The sequence below is a fragment of the Malaclemys terrapin genome, chromosome 3, assembly GCF_027887155.1.
Source record: "Malaclemys terrapin pileata isolate rMalTer1 chromosome 3, rMalTer1.hap1, whole genome shotgun sequence".
NCBI lineage: Eukaryota > Metazoa > Chordata > Testudines > Emydidae > Malaclemys > Malaclemys terrapin.
The window spans coordinates 98,718,146-98,738,474 of NC_071507.1; the positions used below are offsets into that span (position 1 = coordinate 98,718,146).

The window sequence follows — 20,329 nt, forward strand, 5'->3', positions numbered from 1 at the left end:
AAGAGTGAGCTTTGCTGGAGATTAGACTGTGTGTCAGCTCCTTGTCACACCAGCCCGTCTGCCTCACCAGCAAATGCCTCGAGACTCTGCCAGTCTTTACCTTGCATTGCAGATACCCTACAGTGCATTCCAGTTCCAAAGTTCCCCAAAGATATCTCACTGCAATGTCCAGCCCTCTCCTAGAATACTCACAGAAGTTAGGTTTGTTGCTCCTTTGAAGAGACAATACAGTACAACTCATTAACTTTCTTGGTGTTTCACAAACATTCTTATTTCAATCACAGCACTGAACTGGTTTATGTTAAAAGTAAAACAAGTTTATTGAACAAAAAGACATAGGTTTAAGTGATACCAGGTATAAGGAATAAAGGTAGAAAGGGCTGCAAGCAAACAAGTAAAAATATGCTTCAAAGACTAAAACCTGACTTAAGTCTCTTGTTCACATAAGTGTTTCTCGCCAAGTCTCTTTTCCAGCATGGCTGACCAAACTCTTCTCAGAGCTTTGAGTGCTTGGTTCCTTTGTCTCCTTAGGTTCTCTCCCCCTCTCTTTAAAGTACAGTAAGCCTTTGACCTGAAGGGTATCTGCGATAATGTTCCTTTCCCTGCTGGGTGTAGACACCAGGGTGTCTGATGTAGACCTGCTGTCTTCTCCCCAGTTGGTGATTTTTGCAATGCAACCTTTTTCTGCAACCTCTGATACAAATCACCAGCTCACTGAATTTGATCACACCTGGTTTGAAGTGTTGGCCTCTTTCCTTTCGCTGGAGAAAATCTGTTTATCACCTCCCCTGTGATGTGCTTGGTTTGAGCACCTTTTAATCACAATTTTCCAGCCCATATGTAAAGTTCTTGTGGGTTGCTTGTACATACATCATGAAAGGAATTAATAATCAATGAGTTATTAGTTTTCCACAATGGATACAATATTATTGACTATACTGTATAACACTGTATACTAACACTGTAACAAACTCTGTAACACAAGCTTTATTATTAGTTTACATTCATTCAGTTTCACAGATCTCCTGAACAGCAAAGTGAGTACAGTGAATTCTGCCCCCAGCGTTTTCCAAACACAGGAATGCAAACATATCCTTTGAGAGAGGTGTTTATGAAAGCAGCTTGGGAATTCCTTTCCAGCTGCCTGTACAAAAGGAGGAACTCTTGGGACATGGGAAAAGGGATGCTCTCTGGATGTATTTTGTGCCAGTGAGGATATTCAGTCCTCATTCCTCAGACAACCAAGACTGTTGCTGGAAAAACTCAATACATAGCACCAGGTTGTCTAGATAAGTGGAACATTGGAAACAAATGTCATGAGCAATGAATGCTAAACATGATAATTCTCAGCAACTGTTTCAATGACAGAGAAGAATTCACACGTTAAGGAAAAGTGGAGGTTTCCTTGCAACAAATAAAATAAAGGTGGAACAAGAAAAAAAAAAACCTCGGTGTTAATGATAAGTTCTCTGTGTGGCTAATACATTGTGAACAAAATCAAGAATTCTTCCTGCAAAAATTCTGCACAACCCCTGCAATGTTGTCAGAATTGCTAGATCTTCCACAGGTGCACTGCATATGTTCTGGCTTTTAAATTTAAAGGAGCCTAGAACAATATTATTGTATAATCACCATATTCCCATGCACTGATTCTTCCCCCACCCTGCCACTTTCTCAAGATTAAAAAAACACACACAAGGGAATGTATGTGTTGAAAATCGCTCACTTGAGTGGTTCCTAACCTTTTTCATATTACTTTCCTTTTTCCCATTTGGCTATACTGCGCATACAACTCTTTTCAATCCCATGCAAACTTCTGAATTAACACTAAATGCCAAGAGAGAAGAAATTATTTGTACAATATGAGTAAGAGGAAGCCTTTGTATGTTCAAATTATACAAAAATCAGAGCTAATCAGGATGTATCAGAGGGTATATGACGTAACCATAAGAAACAAGATTTATGGTGCAACTGTGTAGTGCAATGAAAGTAATATGGGTGAACACACTGAGTTTAGGGCCAAGAACCTCTGAGAAAACTGGATAACGTGATAAACCCTTGCTGGTAAGGGAGTGGAAGGAAATGTTTTGGTGAATAGACTCCTCTCCTGAGAAGTGTTGAGCATGTTCTGTGAGATGAAACCAAGGGCAACTGAGGGCACTCAGCACATCATAGTCATGGCCTATGCATAGATTTCTGAGAATCTCTAGCCAGAGAGGCAACCTGAAATAGTTAGGTGAGCCATCTAATGTATTAAGTAGGGCTGGTCAAATTTTTTTTAATCAAAACTCTTTTTTTATTTTGTTTTGACTAAATGAAAATATCCATGGAAAGTGGGGGGGTTTTGTGTGGAACATTTAGACTTCCCAGCAAAAACCTGAAATCCCAAAACCCACAATTTTTTTCAATTTTTAATGAGAAGTCAAAATTTTCTGCAGAAAAATACCCATTATCTGACCAGCTCTAGATCAGGTAAAAGAGCTACTGTTGCAATGAAATCACAGCAGGGACGACGGCATCTCCAAAGATTGGAACTGGTGTTCCTGAGGCTCAGCTGGTACCTAATGATCTTGGAAGCAGAAACCATGATGTGTAGCTGAATTTTTGTCTGTCATTGTGGTATCCCCAGAAATATTTATTTGGGTGAATTAAATAATGTTATGACCAACAGCACTTTCCCCAGAGAACGACCAATTACAATGCTGTAGCTCTGTTTTCTAGGTGGCTATAACTGCTTATGAAGGAGGCAAGGTAAATAGATTAATCTTGCTAAACTGAGTTGCTGCTTTTTATTTTGAAAGACTATAATATCAGCCCTTTTCCCTATTCACTGGCTAAACAACATGCTTACAGAGGAAAAATCCTGTTAATAAGAAATGCCAATACATTTCATTACAGCCGCGTTGCAACAGTACGGAGTTGAAATTATTAAATTCATAGCTTCAATAAACAGCCACAAATTACCTCTTGAAGGGAGCTGAATAACAACACCTGAAGCGTAAAGAGAGGAAATGGAGTTTAATTAAGTGTTGCCCAGCTAAATTGTACTGAAAAAGCACAATGAGGTGGGAAGAATACAGAAGGGTTTAGTTCAGCACAGAGATAGAAAGATTTAGCAGCCAGGTAAAAGGCTCTGTCTGAAAATGTACTGACGCTAGGGAGTGTGTCACACATCAGCGGTTTTCTGATGAGCAAAAGCACTCACTCTTGCTCTTGCTCACCTTCACGTAGCCGCCCTTCCCTTTTTAGCGTGGAACCTTGATTGAAATGAAGGTTTTTTTCTTGTCTAGAAAGAGAGAGACAAAACCACAATACAAAGAAGAAAAAAATGAGCAGGACTGGATTGAATCTGCACTAATTCATATTTAATATCTCAAAAATACAAAGCAGTAGTGTAATGTGTCTTTAGAGGTATAAGAATAAAACCCTGAAAAAAAAAGACGTATCAACCAAATGGATACACAATAAAACTAGAACTGCCAGGGATGAGACTGGGGATGGAAAGGTGATGCTCAAGATTTGCTGCAGAGCTACTGGGTATTTCTAATGAAATGATTAGACAGGGTATTTTTAAAAATGCTAGCATATAAATATTCATCATTGGGCATCAGAGTCAATTTTCAAATGGAATGTTGGGCCATTCAAACTTCACCATAACTATTATTTCAGGTTCTCTGTCTGCAGAGTAGGCCAGAGAGCAATATGTCCTATTGCATTAGGAAAGTTTTCCTTACAACCAAAAGAGCTACAAAAAGTAAAATATATATTCTGCAAAAATTGATGGGCTCATTGGAAGTGTGCTAATATAGCTCACCGACATGTACCAACATTTGGGAGGTAAAAATGAAGTTGTAATACATTAAACACTGTCTCTCTACCAATATTCCTTGACTCAACAGGCCATTAAACTTTGCATTAATGTTCCATCACCCTAAATAATTGAGCTTTCAGGAACAGACAATAGATTAACATCATGTCCTAAATTTAGCAGCTTTGTTTTATTAATGTTATTCATCCTGGCAACATCTCCAGTGACAGGAGAGAATGTAATTCCCCAGGATTTCATTAGTGTTATGTAACAGTGAGTAATAATCCTGGTTCTTGTTTTGTCCTCACTTTGATATCTAACTAGAAAGATATCATCAATGTATGTACAGAGGGAAATATACGAACTTTGTTTTCATTATGTACCTAGGGTTGCTAATATCTGAAGCATGACCATAGATAGCAGACTGGAAATTAGGATATGGTCACTTTCACACTTGAAACTCCTGGTCACAATGAGCACTAAGGAGTCAAGCCTGCTCCCATTAAAGTCAATGGGAGTTTTGCCAGAGTCAACAATGTGAGCAGTTATAGGGCCTAACAGAAAGGTGCTGCTGCACCCCTTATGATTTTGCCTTCAGTATGTTAATGCAAAGAAGCACTTCACGATACTATATTTTAACTGAGCACACAGAACTGTAAACATTTATAATCCAATTTTTGACAGAAATTTCACGTCACTTGAGAATATGGTGGTTCAAGTAATAATCAAAAGTTCTAAAAAAATCTAGCAGTATATGCCTTGTGACTCCACAATGACAGTCACGAATAACAGGAGGCCAAGCAATCAAAACAAAAAGATGTTCATCAGCATACAGCCTATGCTAATAATAGAGACAAACTATCATCTGCTAATTAACACACCAGTAATTGAATATTGATCACAGTTTGTCAACTTTAAAATAATTGAATCCATCTCTCTTCAAAACACCAAGAGTTAGTTAAAGATTCGTAGTAAACAATGGGCTTTTATTTCTGGAATGCTTAGTCAGCTTTCCTATTGTGCATTAGTCTCAGCACTGATAAATGTCTTTCAAATAATTGTCCCTTTTTCATAGTGCTCAATCTCTGAAATAAAAACTCGGTGGTTATCTTGTGCCTGGTATTAAGATATGTACCTATTCGTATCAAGTCAATGGAATTGTAATGATTTATTATTGTTAATGACTCAAAATATCAATAAGTAAAATTTCCTCCCCCCAAAAAACAAGCACATAGACTGTTTTGACATTCTGATACTTGAGCACAATTGTTTTAAGAGAACTAATACCTGAGCATATCATTAAATGGACTTCACATCATGTATTGGAAATGTAGGGTAAAATTATGGGAGTCACACAGGAGCCACAGAAAGCCCATCACTGTAAAATTACCCATGAGTTTTCTTGCTTTGGAGGGTACATTTTCTAAGGGCTGCACAGCTACCAAAGGCTTTAAACAGGCTTAGAAAATTCAACACTTAGAAAATTTGGGGAGAAGTGGAAGGGGTGGAACCTGAAAAAAGTCCCCTCACAAGATGCCCACTTGAAATGAGCAAGAAGAATAATGCATAACAATGACTGGGGGTGGGTGGATGAGTGGGTTAACATCATTATGCATCCAGAGCTATCATGCTGTCAGGGCACAGAGAGGTCATTAATCCTCTAATGTTTTCTTGTTGGGATGAGAAAGAAAATGAGGGGAGAAAGAGAACCCAGTTGAGATGAGAGGAAGGAAAATGAATGGAAATGTTGTCCAGAAAAAGCTCCTCTCCTGTGTCTCTCTGTCTCCCAGATTTCCCCGTTCCTCCATGCACCCTGTTCTCATTGTCCATTCTGATTCCGCTGTTGTTCCCACAATGCTACTCTGAGCTCATTTGTAGCAATAAAATAGTAAAAGTAATGTAACATTCCAATCTCATTAGTGCCTCAAGCCTTCAGCAATTACAATACTGCCAACCCCCAAACATAAATTATGAATCAGGCTCCAAACAGCATGATATTGGCTTTAAAACTGTGTGATTAAAAAAAAATCTGTTTTTTATTAGCCCTTTGGTTTTTGAGCATTTAGAGTCCACATTTTCAAGCTTTTCTGCACAAGTGAGGGCTACCAACTTATTTTCCTTTCCAAAGAGAAAAAAAAATCACTTGACTCCAGGAGCTGGGGTTTTAATAAAAATATCAAATATTACGAGATTCATGATAAAATTGCAAGAGTCAGAAACACTGCAGTCAGTCAGGATTTTAGTTACATTCAGCATGCTCTTGCTGCTTTTAGAAGGCGCAGAATGTTCCATTGCTCAAATTAGAGACTCTATGTAATCAGTTTCAGCTGGTTGAATTATCTGTTTGGTTTCTTTCTTTAATTTTATTTTTTAAAATATCAATGATAAAACATTGGTTTTTGGATGCAGTTACATTAAAGATGCACTTAAGTGATTTACCATATTCATTTTTTAAAAGGACAGTCAACTCAAATTTGCCCCAAGAACCAAGCTTTTCCAAAATCTAAAATGGTAGAAATGTTTTTTTAAAAATAATTGTAATGTCCCCAGTTGATTTAAAACAACTAACATTTTCCCTACAAAAAGAAGAACAGGAGTACTTGTGGCACCTTAGAGACTAACAAATTTATTAGAGCATAAGCTTTCGTGGACTACAGCCCACTTCTTCGGATGCATCTGGGAGACAGATGCATCCGAAGAAGTGGGCTGTAGTCCACGAAAGCTTATGCTCTAATAAATTTGTTAGTCTCTAAGGTGCCACAAGTACTCCTGTTCTTCTTTTTGCGGATACAGACTAACACGGCTGTTACTCTGAAACCTGTCATTTTCCCTACAGTATTTGTAGTACAAACATTACAGGACTTGGAATCTGAAAGCGGAAATTGTTTGTAAACAAAAGTGAAGCTGTTTTAATAGATTTTTGTTGTCCAACTTGAAAGAAATGCAAAAGCTGAGCAAAAAAGAATAAAGAGATGGGTTTCTCCCCCCCCCCCCATTTTAATAATCTAGTAATCTAGGGAGCTGCTGGTAACATATAGCATAAAAAGAATTGCGTCTTTTGTATAACAAATGATGTTTAAGTTGATAGTATATTTGTTTACAATGTTTTCCTCTGCCAGCTTTGTACCTTCTTTACACACATCCCTTTGACCAGCACAGATCCCAGACAGGGCGAAGAGATCCCCACACAGTATGGAAAGGTTGTGAAGAGAAAGTTGCCCTACATGTGGCTGAGCCCCCATTTTCCACACAGAAAGGGAAGCTCACTTACACAAGTTCTCCTTTGTGCATGGATCTCGTGGTGGGGTGGGGTGGGGTGGGGCGGGCGGGGGGGGGGGGGGAGGTGGTGGAGAGGGGAAGGGGGACATTCTGGACCAATAATTCTATTGTTTATCAATACCATTGCATTTTAAATTGGTGCCAAAATGAAAAAATAAGGTTCCTACATTGCAACCTTTGATGCCAAATTTCAGCATGTAGGAAATGTTTCTAGCAAATTCTAAACTTCCTGCAAAGCACAGTTTAAAATGGAAGTTCTGACACAACATTAACTATGGCAATGCTATGGTAAGAGAGAAGAGAAAACAAAAATTGTTATAGTTTTCAAGTTCCACCTGGAGGATTTGGTGGCTAAATGGATTACTCGCTGACTTTTCACCTCTGGGACTCCAGCCCTGACTGGAGCGACTGAAAATCATTCTGATCAGTCAAGTGAAAAAAGACCAAAGTGAAATTAGACTGGTGGTTTCAGCTCAGTTCCTTCAGTGCTGTAGTTCCAAATCACAAAACCACAGCACGTTGCGCACTGCTAGCAGGGGAGAAAGGCAGCGACTCTGAGACTTAACAAGCATGAATCTATCTGCCTCTCCAGCCCACAAATACCTTAACACATACCCACAAACATGCACAGAGCACAGGAGACCCCTGTGGATTACTATGTAAATTAATTTGTAGCAATCCCTTATGAGTGTGTAGAGAAATGTCTGCATTATATATCACATCGATATAAGTGTTAACTGTATTAGATTCAAACTGACAGCTGAATGGTGCTTTAGTAAATGTTCAAAGAAAAAGTCCATAACAGTATTTAAGAATTTATATAGTACTATTCCTTTATCTTTTCAAAGAATTATACAAACTTTAAATAATCCTTTAGCACCCTCCATGAGCTCTAAAGGCACGTATTAACCCAATTTACAAATGAGGAGACTGAAGTACAGAGACGGTAAGCACTTTATTCATAGATTTTAAGGCCAGAAGAGACCGTTATTGTGATCATCTTAGACTGACTTTCTGCATTACACAGGCCAAAAAGGTTGCATAGTAAATCAGTGGGTGAACTGAAATGAGAATCCAGGAATCCCTGATTTCTAGCCCCTTGCTCAATCCACAGTACTAGACATGGAAAAACTGCCATGAAGTCAGATATGCTCTAGTGCAAATAAAGCAATATTAACTGGTGCCTCTTTCTTTTACTGCAGTCAAGCGGCAAAGGCAGACAAACGCCCTCTTCCTCCAGTGATACAATTGTTAAGATTAAAAAGACCTAGCACACAATATGTTTAAAGAAAGTATCTTGTTAAATTACAGTTCAGAACCAATAAGCAGAGATGTTTGAATCATTTTTAAATAACTCCTTATGGTAAAACATTTTAAAACATTGCTCCTAACAGGCTATACCTACAGAAATTATTCTTTTACTGTGTGAGTGTGATTTACAGCATGACTGTGGAAGAAAACATATTGTGTACTTATGTAGGTTAGAGTTAAGATGTCTGAAACAGAAGTCTGTTGCTTAAAAATGAACTTTTTAAAAAAATAAAGGTTCTTATTCAGGCACATCTAACACAATATCCTCCTTCCCATTAAATGAAAAATCAATTTTTTGGGGGGCGGGGGGGGATGGAGGGAAGTCTGTGTGTATTTCTCTCATGGGATCAGGCATTGTTTCTAACTCGAAAGCTACATTAAGCTTGTACCTCAGAGCATTTTCAATCATTTCATTAGAGCAATGTACAGAACACACATTCATAAAAAATGGTACCAGCAGCTGAACTGCTGCTTTCAGAACTCTCCAATCTTATTCTTCCCCCAATAAACTACCCCTCCTCCATGTTCCATTTAATGAGATTAAGGAATATTAGCAAATGTGTAACACTGAACCACTATGGAAATGTGTGAGAAAATTTTAGAATCTTATTGAAACATCCTGTGTACGTGGAGAATTTTCAAATATAGCTCATTTCAGAAGGCTTGATTAGCTGGATATGATTGCAATCACTAATTCTCTTCTTTAGGGTCATATGGCTGTTCAGATGCCCAGGAAATTTCAATTACAAAGCAAAACAGGCTATGTCTGCTACATGCCCTTTTCTCAAATCTAATATTGGTTTCTGAAATATTACATTTTACTGTAGTTCAAAGAATTGCTTTATATCTGATCTCCATTATTTCACGGTAATCTCTGGACAGGGTTTTGCTTAGTTTATTTTAAAATGGCATGCTGTGCAAAGCTGCCTGTAGAACTCATCACATTCAACCAGATAATAAGTCAAATGAACTTTCAGAAGCCTGAAAGTGCACAACCATTGAAAAGAAAATAATTAAAACACCTGATGTTCACCAGGTTATCAGTAACATGCACATCTCTCCAAACCTTCTATCGTACATTGCATGCAGTTTGTAGGGGCTTATTGTAAACCCTTTAGATATCTGGTATTCTGTTTGTATCGTATCACACTGCTAGGAGAATTCTGTCTACACATTAGACTTTCTTTCTTGAGTCTGTCCTTGCCTTGGACTTTCACAACTGGTACTAAGTTACTACTACAGCCTATTGAGTTGGATTCTACACCAAACAACATCACAGTATTTTTTCCTGATGGGCATGTTACACTGGAAATTCTTGCAGCAAGCACCTCTGTGTAACTCAATCCCTTGAAGGTGGCAAATGGGCTTGCTCTAAATAAGGTGGAGAATAAAAAGGGGGGAAATGGCAAATCTCACTCAAAAGACAGATACCCTAACCCATTAAGGTAACATTTCACACAGTTTTGAACAGGTCAGGTGTGCCTTATAAAAGGTAGTGTTGGGAAGTAATATAAAAATAACGTATATCGATAATATTTGTTGAATGACCCCCCACCATTCAACTAAGAGGTGCATTCGGCACATACACAATTGAAAAATAACCAGTAATAAACTCTTTTCAGCTCCAGCAAAGACCCACTGGCCTGTTCTGTTCAGTTGTGATACCTCATGCTATGGGTGGGCTTTCTGGCTGAGGAAGGAAATTCAAGGCATTGCACTGCATCCTTCATTGCTCCCAACTCCAATACCCAGACTCTGGTTGGGACTGCTTACACTGAGGCCAAACATTAGGCTGAGGCTGGGACTGTTTACATAGGGGGTAAGCAATGGCACTATTGTGGTTCATAGAAGAACACTCTTTGCAGAAGCTCCACCAATCCCAGATCCTCACTCTGATATACAATGTGAATCCTGCTAAGATCTCATAAGGAGAAGAAGCAGCAGTACACAGAAATATGCACAGCATTATGTGTAAAGCAAAGTGGCTAATGGTGCGTGGAAAATAGAGTGTGAATTGAATAGGACTGCCAAATCTCAAGAACATATAGGATCAGGTTTAAAGAATTCAAGCTTAGGGTATTTAATTTAGTTTGCTTTTAAAGTTTGTTAATGACAAGAAAAAAATATATATATAGCATAATTCTATATAATTAAACTCCAAATCAATCTGAACATTACATATTATATGCTGAATTTAAATGTCAAAATGAACTTTCTGAGGTATTCATCCATAAGTCCTTGTACATTTATATCAAAATAAAAGTCAAATATGATATTCATTAAATCTATGGTCAGTAATTGATAACACAAATTCAAACAATGAAAGAGAGTAGTTTTCAGCTTTCTTGGAATTCAGCCTGCAACTCATTTAGTTAGGCAGGAAATTCAAATTATCAAGGAACAGCCTTAAGCTGTCTTCATCTAAAAGGAATACTTTTGTACGTTATGGTTGTTATGAGATCTTTTTTAAAAAACAAGTCAAAGTCACAACAGGCCATTGTGTAGATCACTTTAACACAGAGTTCTGATTTCATAGCTTCACACATATCCTATTTCTACAAATCCACGGGTTCTTCATGATCTAAACTGCTTTCTGGCATGGATAGGCATGTCCTACAAGCACTCTCCGTCAAACTGCACTTTGACAGTTTCTGCAGCTGCCATCAATCTTTTTACTGCCATCAAGATTTTGACTCCAAGCGCTGAAAAATCTTCAGAGGTGAGGTCTCAAATGGAAATCTCTTTTCAACTATATGTAGAATACATTCAAACGTTAGTTGCTTTGAAGAGAGTAACTTCCTGATCAGACATCCTTAGTTTCCTTTGTATAATCGTTACCCCGAAACAAAAAAACTTGTGATCCACCGGTGGTTTCATATTCTTTCTTAACCTTAGCACCTCATTGCACATTTCAGTAGAAGTGTGGGTTCATCTTCCAGCATTTTGATTGCTATGATTACTAGGCTCACATAACTGCAACAACCACCATTATATTCTCAGGAAGAGAGGCAATTGTCATCAGTAAGTCTACGTTCCTGAGCAGAGATTTCAGACCAAAGAGAACATTGTGATAAAAAATGGACTCACTATTCCAGTTCTTCTGAAGATGTAACCGTTGTTGGATTATAATGCAGTACACCAAGCTACTGTAACCTTGAACCACTTGGAGGATGTAGAAAACTCACTGGAACATCGGATTGTTAAACAGATGTTGTGGTCGTATTGTGCAATACATGACAGTTGCAATTAGTCTGCAGAAGGTTGTGCTGAGCAGCTTTCTAAATAGTGAAGGCAGAATGATAATTTTTATACTTCACTGATGTTCTGTTAGTGGCATTTCAAAGAATGATCTTCCATGTTTGATTTAATCTTTATGGAAATTGCATCTGCTGATTCATCTGCATCATCACAGAAATTCAACGCCTTTAGAAGAGTTCCTTACCACTATAGGAAACAATTTCACTTTTCCTTCGACACATCACCTGAAACTGAAAATGGTTTTTCCAATGCCATATTGGGCAGACACAATTTTTGTTGATTTAAGATTTTGCTTAGTTTATTTTAAAATAGCACACTTTGGCTCAAAGCTTCATGCCACATTGACAAAAAATATGCTGCCAGACATATTTACAAACATTTTCTTCTGGGAAATCAAGTCCAATTTTTACCTTTACTTTCACATCCTCTTGAGCTTCCAACTGTCACAGGATATGAGCAGTTAGGCCTAGGGATTGGAACAGAGGTGGTCAGGCCTAGGGGTCAGAGCTGGAGTCTGAGGCCAGGAACAGTGCTGAAGGTCAGAGTCAGGGACCAGGAATCAGAGCCACGGCTCAGATTTGGAGTCAGGAACCAACTAGAGGAGCATGGCTGGAGCACACTGAGGTCAGGAGCAAGGCTGGGAACAAGGCAGGATTAGGGCTGAAGCAAGGCTAGGAGCAGGACAGGCACAGGAGAGAACACAGCTACAGGCATGTGAATTGAGTAGCCAAAGATTAGCTGTTGCTCTTGGGTTTAAGAGCAGTCTTGCTGACTTCCTTGGCCAATCAAGCAAAGTGGTCAATCAGGTGGCCCTGATGTGGCTCACTGTGCTCATAAGCTGTCTGGAGATTGGGCAGGTGCACTGCATGTCTTCATTCCTGGCACCAACCATCTCTTATGGGAAACTATAATAAATCCTAATAGAAATTGATAGAAAATTACAGTTCTCTATTTCTAAGTTTTTAGAGTATTTTCTAACCCTCTCAGATTAATCCCTATTATATTTTATAGCACTTACCCATAAATGATGCATCTAACTTTCTTTGCAAAATATTAGTATCCTAAAGCAGTGGCTGTCCAATATGTGTTACAAGAGGATTCCTCAGAATCCCCTCTGTGATTCCAAAGCTCCTGGTGCAGCTCACTGTAGCTCTGGAACCTGGAACCATGGCCACCTGTTGTGAAAGGAGAAAAGATGGACTCCAGCTCAGCTCCCTCTTGGAAAGAGAAGGGGAGAAGAGGAATTGGGAGCAGATTAGTCCCTTGGATCACCTTCTCCCCTTCTTCTTTCAATGAGGAGCAGCAGTGGATGGAGCAAGAGGGTTGGATTCACCTCCATTAGCAAAAGGAGTCAGCAGAGGCCATGTTTACAGGCTCTGCAACTGCACTGAATGGACTCAGGGATGACTGCCTGTGCTATGTATGAAAGGGAGTCAGAAGTGGGCCAGTTTGTCCAGCCAAATTAAGATTACTCTCACTGGATTCTTACTGTGTGCACAAAGACACCATGTAACCTATTATTTGTGCTATTCCTATAAATGAGGGTGGGAAGCATTTACTCTGTGAATTAAAGACATTTGCGATTCCTAATAAGATCAATACAGGAAAAGGGTCATTGCCATAGAATTCGGGGCTACCTCTCAAAATTCAAAATGGTTGGCAAACCTAACACTGGTTCTTGCAAAATCTCATTTGACTGGAGAAAAAGGTATGAAACAGATGCACTCTGAACTTAAATCCTGCAAGTTAGAATTGTGGGGACAATCCCCCTTTCCCTCTCGTAGCTTCCCATAATGGGACAGAGGAGGAGAGCTGCAGGAGTTTAGGATAGGTGGAGATCACCTGAGAGACATGCTCAATTGATGGAAGTTTGACTGGCATGAGGGGAAGACTATCAATGGTGGTATCATTTCACTGAGCAGTGAAGATGAAAAGTTTGGGGACAAAGAAAGAGGAGGGGTAGGTTTCAAATTGAAAAGATGGTCTGGGATAGATTTAAAAGATTGTCTGGGAAACTGAAGAGGAGTTAAAGAATAAAGCAGAGGGAGGGGAAAAGTGGATGGTGGGGAAATGAGGTAAGAAGAAATAGACATTTTACTTTAAAAAATAGTCTCACATAAATTTCCAGAGCAATGTTAGTGCCTATTGGAAAAAAAACAAAACAATTGGAGCAGTGTTGCCAAATGGATATAGCACTAACTGGGACACAGAGAGGTGGCCTGGGTTCCTTGCTCCACTGCTAGCCTGCTGGGTTACCTTGGGCAAATCACTTCATCTCTCTATACCTCAGTCTCCCATCTGTAAAATGGGGATAATGACACTGACTTCTTTTGTAAAACACTTTGAGATCTACAGCTGACAAGCACTATGAACTATAGCTGAGTGTTTTTACAGTCCCTCTCCCTTTGCAGTAATTTATATGTATCTACAGCCTTAATTCCAGTTTAAAGAGCTTCATTTGGGATTTTTTTTCCCTAAATTTAGTTAAAAATCTTATAACAAAATACAATTTGGCTACACATCTAACAGATACACAGAAATGCACATTTTAGTAGTAAAAGTAATTTTGTGCTCCTGCCGCAATCCTGCCCTAACAACTCTCATTGCCTCCTCCTCCAACCTTTGCTGGCCTGCATACAGATCAGCGGGTGTATGGTGGTAGAAAGGTTCTCATTCCCTGAACCCCTCACAAAAATGTGTTTTCAAGTGCAGATGGAAATAGTAGCTTCACCACTCTGCAGTGCCTCTCACATTGGCTCTGTGAGAGGCACTATACTCACCTCTTACAGAAAAGAATATAACACATATAAAATGCCAAGAGCAATGTGTCTCCTCACCAGTTATCCCTATGAGAAGGGCTCTTGAGTTCATTTATGCTGCTGATATTGGCATGGCTTTGTTTTGCTGTTAGCAGTGATTGTTACTATTTTAGGGAAAATTATATTTTGAAATGAAAACACCTGTAATAACTGACACCTCATAAAGTGCCCCCTAGGCAGAAAAGCAGCAGAACAATGGATGTATTACCCTACATTTGCATATACTGTAGACATTTCTTCATTCAGAGGAAAAGTTATTAGACATATTTAATGCTCTATTGAGAACTCATTTAAAAAAAAAAGTTTTAAAATTCCAACATGCCAGATTAATGACAATTACTTGTTACATCTGAATTTATCTCACACACAGTGGTATTGATTGGAATATTTTTTTTAATCCAACAAAAAAAAAATATTTCAACAAGCCTGAGCTATTCACTCCAAGTGAACGTTGTTTTAATATATAAATGATTATGAAAGAAATATACTTTTCCCCATTAATATACCCTTAGTAATTTTCACGTGAAAGTTAAAAACACAAGCCCATGACTAAACTGGAATAATATCATATCCTATAAATCTGTGAGTGAACGGGGTAATTTTTCAGCATGGTGCTGGAGAATTTAGGAACTTGATTCCATCAACATGAATAGTGGTGTCTGTCCATCCAAATACAGCAAACACCACTCTGAAAATCTACCTGAGTGTGTCATTAAAAGATTGATCTCAAATTTAAATCAATATTGAAATTATTCTTTTCACAATGTATATTTTGAGAAATTGTATGTTCTCCCGTTATCACTTAGTCACTCCTTCTGGAAGTAGCACAAACAACAGAGAATTTAAGAAATCTTGGAAATGCCCATCAAAGTCAATGGAAAGTTGCTCCCAGTGACTTCAGAGGGCAGTGGATCCAACCTTATGGCCTGGATCCACAAAGCAACTCAGTCATTGCAATGCTCAGCATTGCAACAGTAGCCTTTAGGTGTCTCAGAAATCATTGGAACAATATTTGGATCCACAAAGCCTAAATTAGGTACCTAGGCTCCCAGTACAATGTATGGGGAGAGAGAGAAAAACCTAAAAATGGGATCCACAAAAGCTATTCTGGATGGGGAGCCATCTAAGCTAGCCAATGAGAGATGCTGACCGATGAGAGGGGTGTGTCACCCATTGCCACAAAGTCATCCGCTATTTCACGCACATTTCCAAGAGTCACAGTCCTTCGCAGCAGAATGTGATTAATGGCCATGCACATGTGTGTGAACGCAATCCCCATGGTGGACTTCCCGACGCCAAACTGATTCGCAACTGATTGGTAGCAGTCCGGAGTTTCCAGTTTCCACTCCATGATTGCCAGGTGCTTCTTCACCAAGAGGGCAGCTCTCATTTTGGTGTCTTCAGGGCCGGCTTTAGCAAGAGCGGGGCCCGATTCCTGGGGGGCGGGGCTTGCTGCAAGCCCCGCCCCAGGACCCGAGCCGCGCCGCCGGGGGGGGCCGGGGGGGCCGAGCCGCGCCGCCGGGGGGGCTCCGAGCCGAGCCGCGCCGCCGGGGGGGCCCCGAGCCCAGCCGCGCCGCAGGGGGGGCCGGGGGGGACCCGAGCCGAGCCGCGCCGCGCCGCAGGGGGGCCGGGGGGCCCCGAGCCCAGCCGCGCCGCGCCGCCGGGGGGGCCCCGAGCCGAGCCGCAGGGGGGCCGGGGGGGCCCCGAGCCCAGCCGCGCCGCAGGGGGGCCGGGGGGGACCCGAGCCCAGCCGCGCCGCGCCGCAGGGGGGCCGGGGGGGACCCGAGCCTAGCCGCGCCGCAGGGGGGCCGAGGGGCCCCGAGCCCAGCCGCGCCGCGCCGCAGGGGACCCGAGCCGCGCCGCGGGGACCGGGCCGGAGCCAGGCCACGGGGGCCGTGCTGGGGCCTGCGGGAACGGGCCGCGCCTCCCCGGAGCCCTTCTCCCGCCCCCACCCCAGCTTACCTCGTGCTGCCGGCCGGCCCGCCCCTGCTGCTTAGTCTCAGACTTCCCGCGAATCTCTGATTCGCGGGAAGCAGGGGAGGGGGCGGGGCGGGGCGTGCAGGGGAGGGGAGGAGGGGGAAGTGAGCTGGGGGCGGGGTGAACAGCTGCAGCGCGGGGCCCTCTTGGCGCGGGGCCCAATTCAGCCGAATTGGCTGAATCGGCCTAAAGCCGGCCCTGGGTGTCTTTATGCTGGAGGGGAGGGACCACCTCCGCAAACAGTTCCAGGAAAGAGGCTTTGCGCATCCAAAAGTTCTGTAGCCACTGCTCATCATCCCAGACCTGCATAACAATGCAGTCCCACCACTCTGTGCTTGTTTCCCAAGCTCAAAAGTGACAGTCCACCATGAATGCTAAAAGTAACCAGGAATTGTTTCTTTCTGTGGCACACAGCAGGGCAGGTTCCATGGATACCTGTTCAGATTTAAAGCTCATTAAGTACTGCATGATCAGCAGCGTTGTGTTCGTAATACTGATCACCAGGCTAGCGAGCAGTGCTTTCAAGCAGAGACGGTGTGCGCACAGTTTACAGGGCTGTTGAAAAACAGCACGAAACATAGAAGCCTATGGAATGATGGGACAGAAAATACTGCATAGAATCATAGAATATCAGGGTTGGAAGGGACCTCAGGAGGTCATCTAGTCCAACCCCCTGCTCAAATCAGGACCAATTCCCAACTAAATCATCCCAGCCAGGGCTTTGTCAAGCCTGACCTTAAAAACCTCTAAGGAAGTAGATTCCACCACCTCCCTAGGTAACCCATTCCAGTGCTTCACCACCCTCCCAGTGAAAAAGTTTTTCCTAATATCCAACCTAAACCTCCCCCACTGCAACTTGAGACATTACTCCTTGTTCTGTCATCTGCTACCACTGAGAACAGTCTAGATCCATCCTCTTTAGAACCCCCTTTCAGGTAGTTGAAAGCAGCTATCAAATCCCCCCTCATTCTTCTCTTCTGCAGACTAAACAATCCCAGTTCCCTCAGCCTCTCCTCATAAGTCATGTGCTCCAGCCCCCTAATCATTTTTGTTGCCCTCCGCTGACTCTTTCCAATTTTTCCACATCCTTCTTATGGTGTGGGGCCCAAAACTGGACACAGTATTCCAGATGAGGCCTCACCAATGCCGAATAGAGGGGAATGATCAGGTCCCTCGATTTGCTGGCAATGCCCCTACTTATACAGCCCCAAATGCCCTTAGTCTTCTTGGTAACAAGGACACACTGCCGACTCATATCCAGCTTCTCGTCCACTGTAACCCCTAGGTCCTTTTCTGCACTGCCACCTCGCCATTCGGTCCCTAGTCTGTAGCAGTGCATAGGATTCTTCTGTCCTAAGTGCAGGACTCTGCACTTGTCCTTGTTGATGTAATGTTGAGCCCGCACCCATGATGCACTGTAATCCACTCCCCATTCCCACAACTCCTAGATACAAAGAGTAGTGAGTTCCACAGTGGGATAGCTACTCATAGTGCACTGCTCTCTCTTTTGATGCTAGAGCAACAACTGTGAACGCGCTCTTTATTTTGAATGGGGCCTGATCCACTAAGCTTCCTCAGAGCATGCCTAACAAATCAGGCCCCACTGGAAAGATAGGCGGAGAAGAACCTATCTTTCCTCAGTTTGAGGATCACACTGGGGTTTAGGTGGGAGGTAGGCGTCTGGATGCCTAGATGGCGGCAGCAGCGTGCATGCTCAGATGCAGAAATATAAGCACCTAGGGAATTTTACCCTCAAAATGTAGGCACCTACAGGGTTAGGTGGCAGCTAAGGAGGGGTTTTGTGGCTCACAATGGTGCTAAATCTGGGGTTTAGGTGCCTAAGTATCCTTAAGGATCTGGGACTATATGACCAGCTTGAACATATGGAAACAACTATTACTCCAGCATCCCCAAAGAGCAAGAAACCCTCTCCATGTAAGAGTTCTCCAAAAACAAACATTCTTAAATTCCTCATTTTCTCTAAATAATGTGATCAAGGTCTCTAAAAATGTAGTGGTTCACAAAGGATGACTGTGAAGTAGATCAAGGCAATGAATGAGCAATGACTTACTGTTGAAGGTTAGGAAAATACTTTTCATTGCGTAAACTTTGGCTAACCTAATACTATTCTTTTTTTACTCTTGGATGAACTGCAGACATCATTATCCCCAGAAGTATTCTATTAGAAGATAAAAGAAGAGGGGAAAACCACTACATATAACATTTGTCGGTACCAGACAAGTTCTCTTTTAAGAACGCTATAATTATAAATACATAAAATATTGAGAAGTTTTGCCAAAAATAGACTGGAAAATTGCAACTCACATATGATTAATCTTGTATTGCCTACTAAGCATCACCATCTTTGTGATTGCAATTAAGAACATTCAGGGTTGAAATGTTAAAGTCCATAAACACATAAACCATAAATAGGAGGACCAAAATGCTTGAGTGGTTAAAAATATAGGTACACTATATATTAAAGTTAAAACAAATAAAAAACATGAGTCCATCCTTGATGGTACTGCTGGTGATGAATAAAAACAAAATTCCAGATTTATTTCAAAACCTTTTGTTTCAGCAATATGCTGTTTTGGAATTCTGAAAACAGAATTAAGAAGAGTGGGGGATAATTATGGAAAAACACATCAGTAATTTAAAAATGATACTGTGTGGCACCCAACCCTGATGTTTTAAACATCACTAACCTTAAAAATAAGAGACCAGACTAATAATAAAGACACATTAAGACTAAGTTCACTTTTTTTTGCTCCAGTCTCCACTATAAAGTTAACTGTGACCAGATGCTTAATACAATTAATATTAACAACAAGGGGGGGCAGGAACATAGCCTACAATAGGGAAAGAACAGATTAAAGAATATTTAAATAAATTAGATGTATTTAAATTGGCAAAGCCTGAAGAAATGTATCCTACACTACTTAAAGAACTAGCCAAAATAATCTCTGACTCACAAATAGGGTCCTACCAAATTCACAGCCATGAAAAACACATCACGGACCGTGAAATCTGGTCTCCCTCTGTGAAATCTGGTCTTTTGTGTACTTTTACCCTATACTATACAGATTTCATGGTGGAGACCAGTGTTTCTCAAATTGGGGGTCCTGACCCAAAAGGGAGTTGCAGGCGGATCACAAGGTTATTTTAGAAGGATTGTGGTATTGCCATCCTTACTTCTGCGCTGCCTTCAGAGCTGGTTGGCCAGAGAGCAGTGGCTGTTGGCCAGATGCCCAGCTCTGAAGTCAGCACCCTGTCAGCAGCAGCACAGAATTAAGATTGGCAATACCATACCATGCCACCCTGATTTCTGCACTGCTGCCTTCAGAACTGGGTGGCCGGAAAATTCCCCCCTGGGGAAGCTGGGCCGCCCTGGTACGGCAAACTGGCTCTTGCTGGTACGCCGTACCGGGGCGTACCAGCTTACTTTCACCTCTGATTACAGACCAATAAGCCTAACTTTAATACCCAGAATTATAGAGCAGTCAGTCTAATGCTGAGGACTCCAAAAGATACTGGAACAATCAATTTGTTCAAACGTGGAGGATAAGGAAGTGATAGGTAATAGCCAAAATGGATTTGCCAAAAACAAATTGTGACATACCAATTTAATTTCATTCTTTGACAGGGTAACCAGCCTAGCAGATGAGGGAAAGCAGTTGATGTGATAGATCTTGACTTTAACAAGTCTTTTAACACAGTCCCACATGACATTCTCATCAACAAAATAGGGAAATATGGTCTAGAGATTAAATCACTATAAAGTAATTGAAAGACCATCCTCAGAGTAATTATTAATAGTTTGCTCTGAAACTGGGAGGACATATCAAGTGGGATCCTACATGGGTCTATCCTACAT

The 20,329-nt window shown here is 41.2% G+C and overlaps 1 protein-coding gene across 1 annotated transcript in view; it reads right to left on the minus strand.

The window, feature by feature from the left end:
- Window positions 1-3,196: 3,196 nt before the first annotated feature.
- The window catches only part of SAMD5 (sterile alpha motif domain containing 5), a 216,113-nt gene continuing 198,980 nt past the window's right edge, over window positions 3,197-20,329 (minus strand). Inside the window, exon 2 of the mRNA XM_054021823.1 lies at window positions 3,197-3,286. Coding sequence (XP_053877798.1) covers window positions 3,224-3,286 — 63 coding nt within the window. The 3' untranslated portion in view covers window positions 3,197-3,223. The remainder of the gene's footprint in view (window positions 3,287-20,329) is intronic.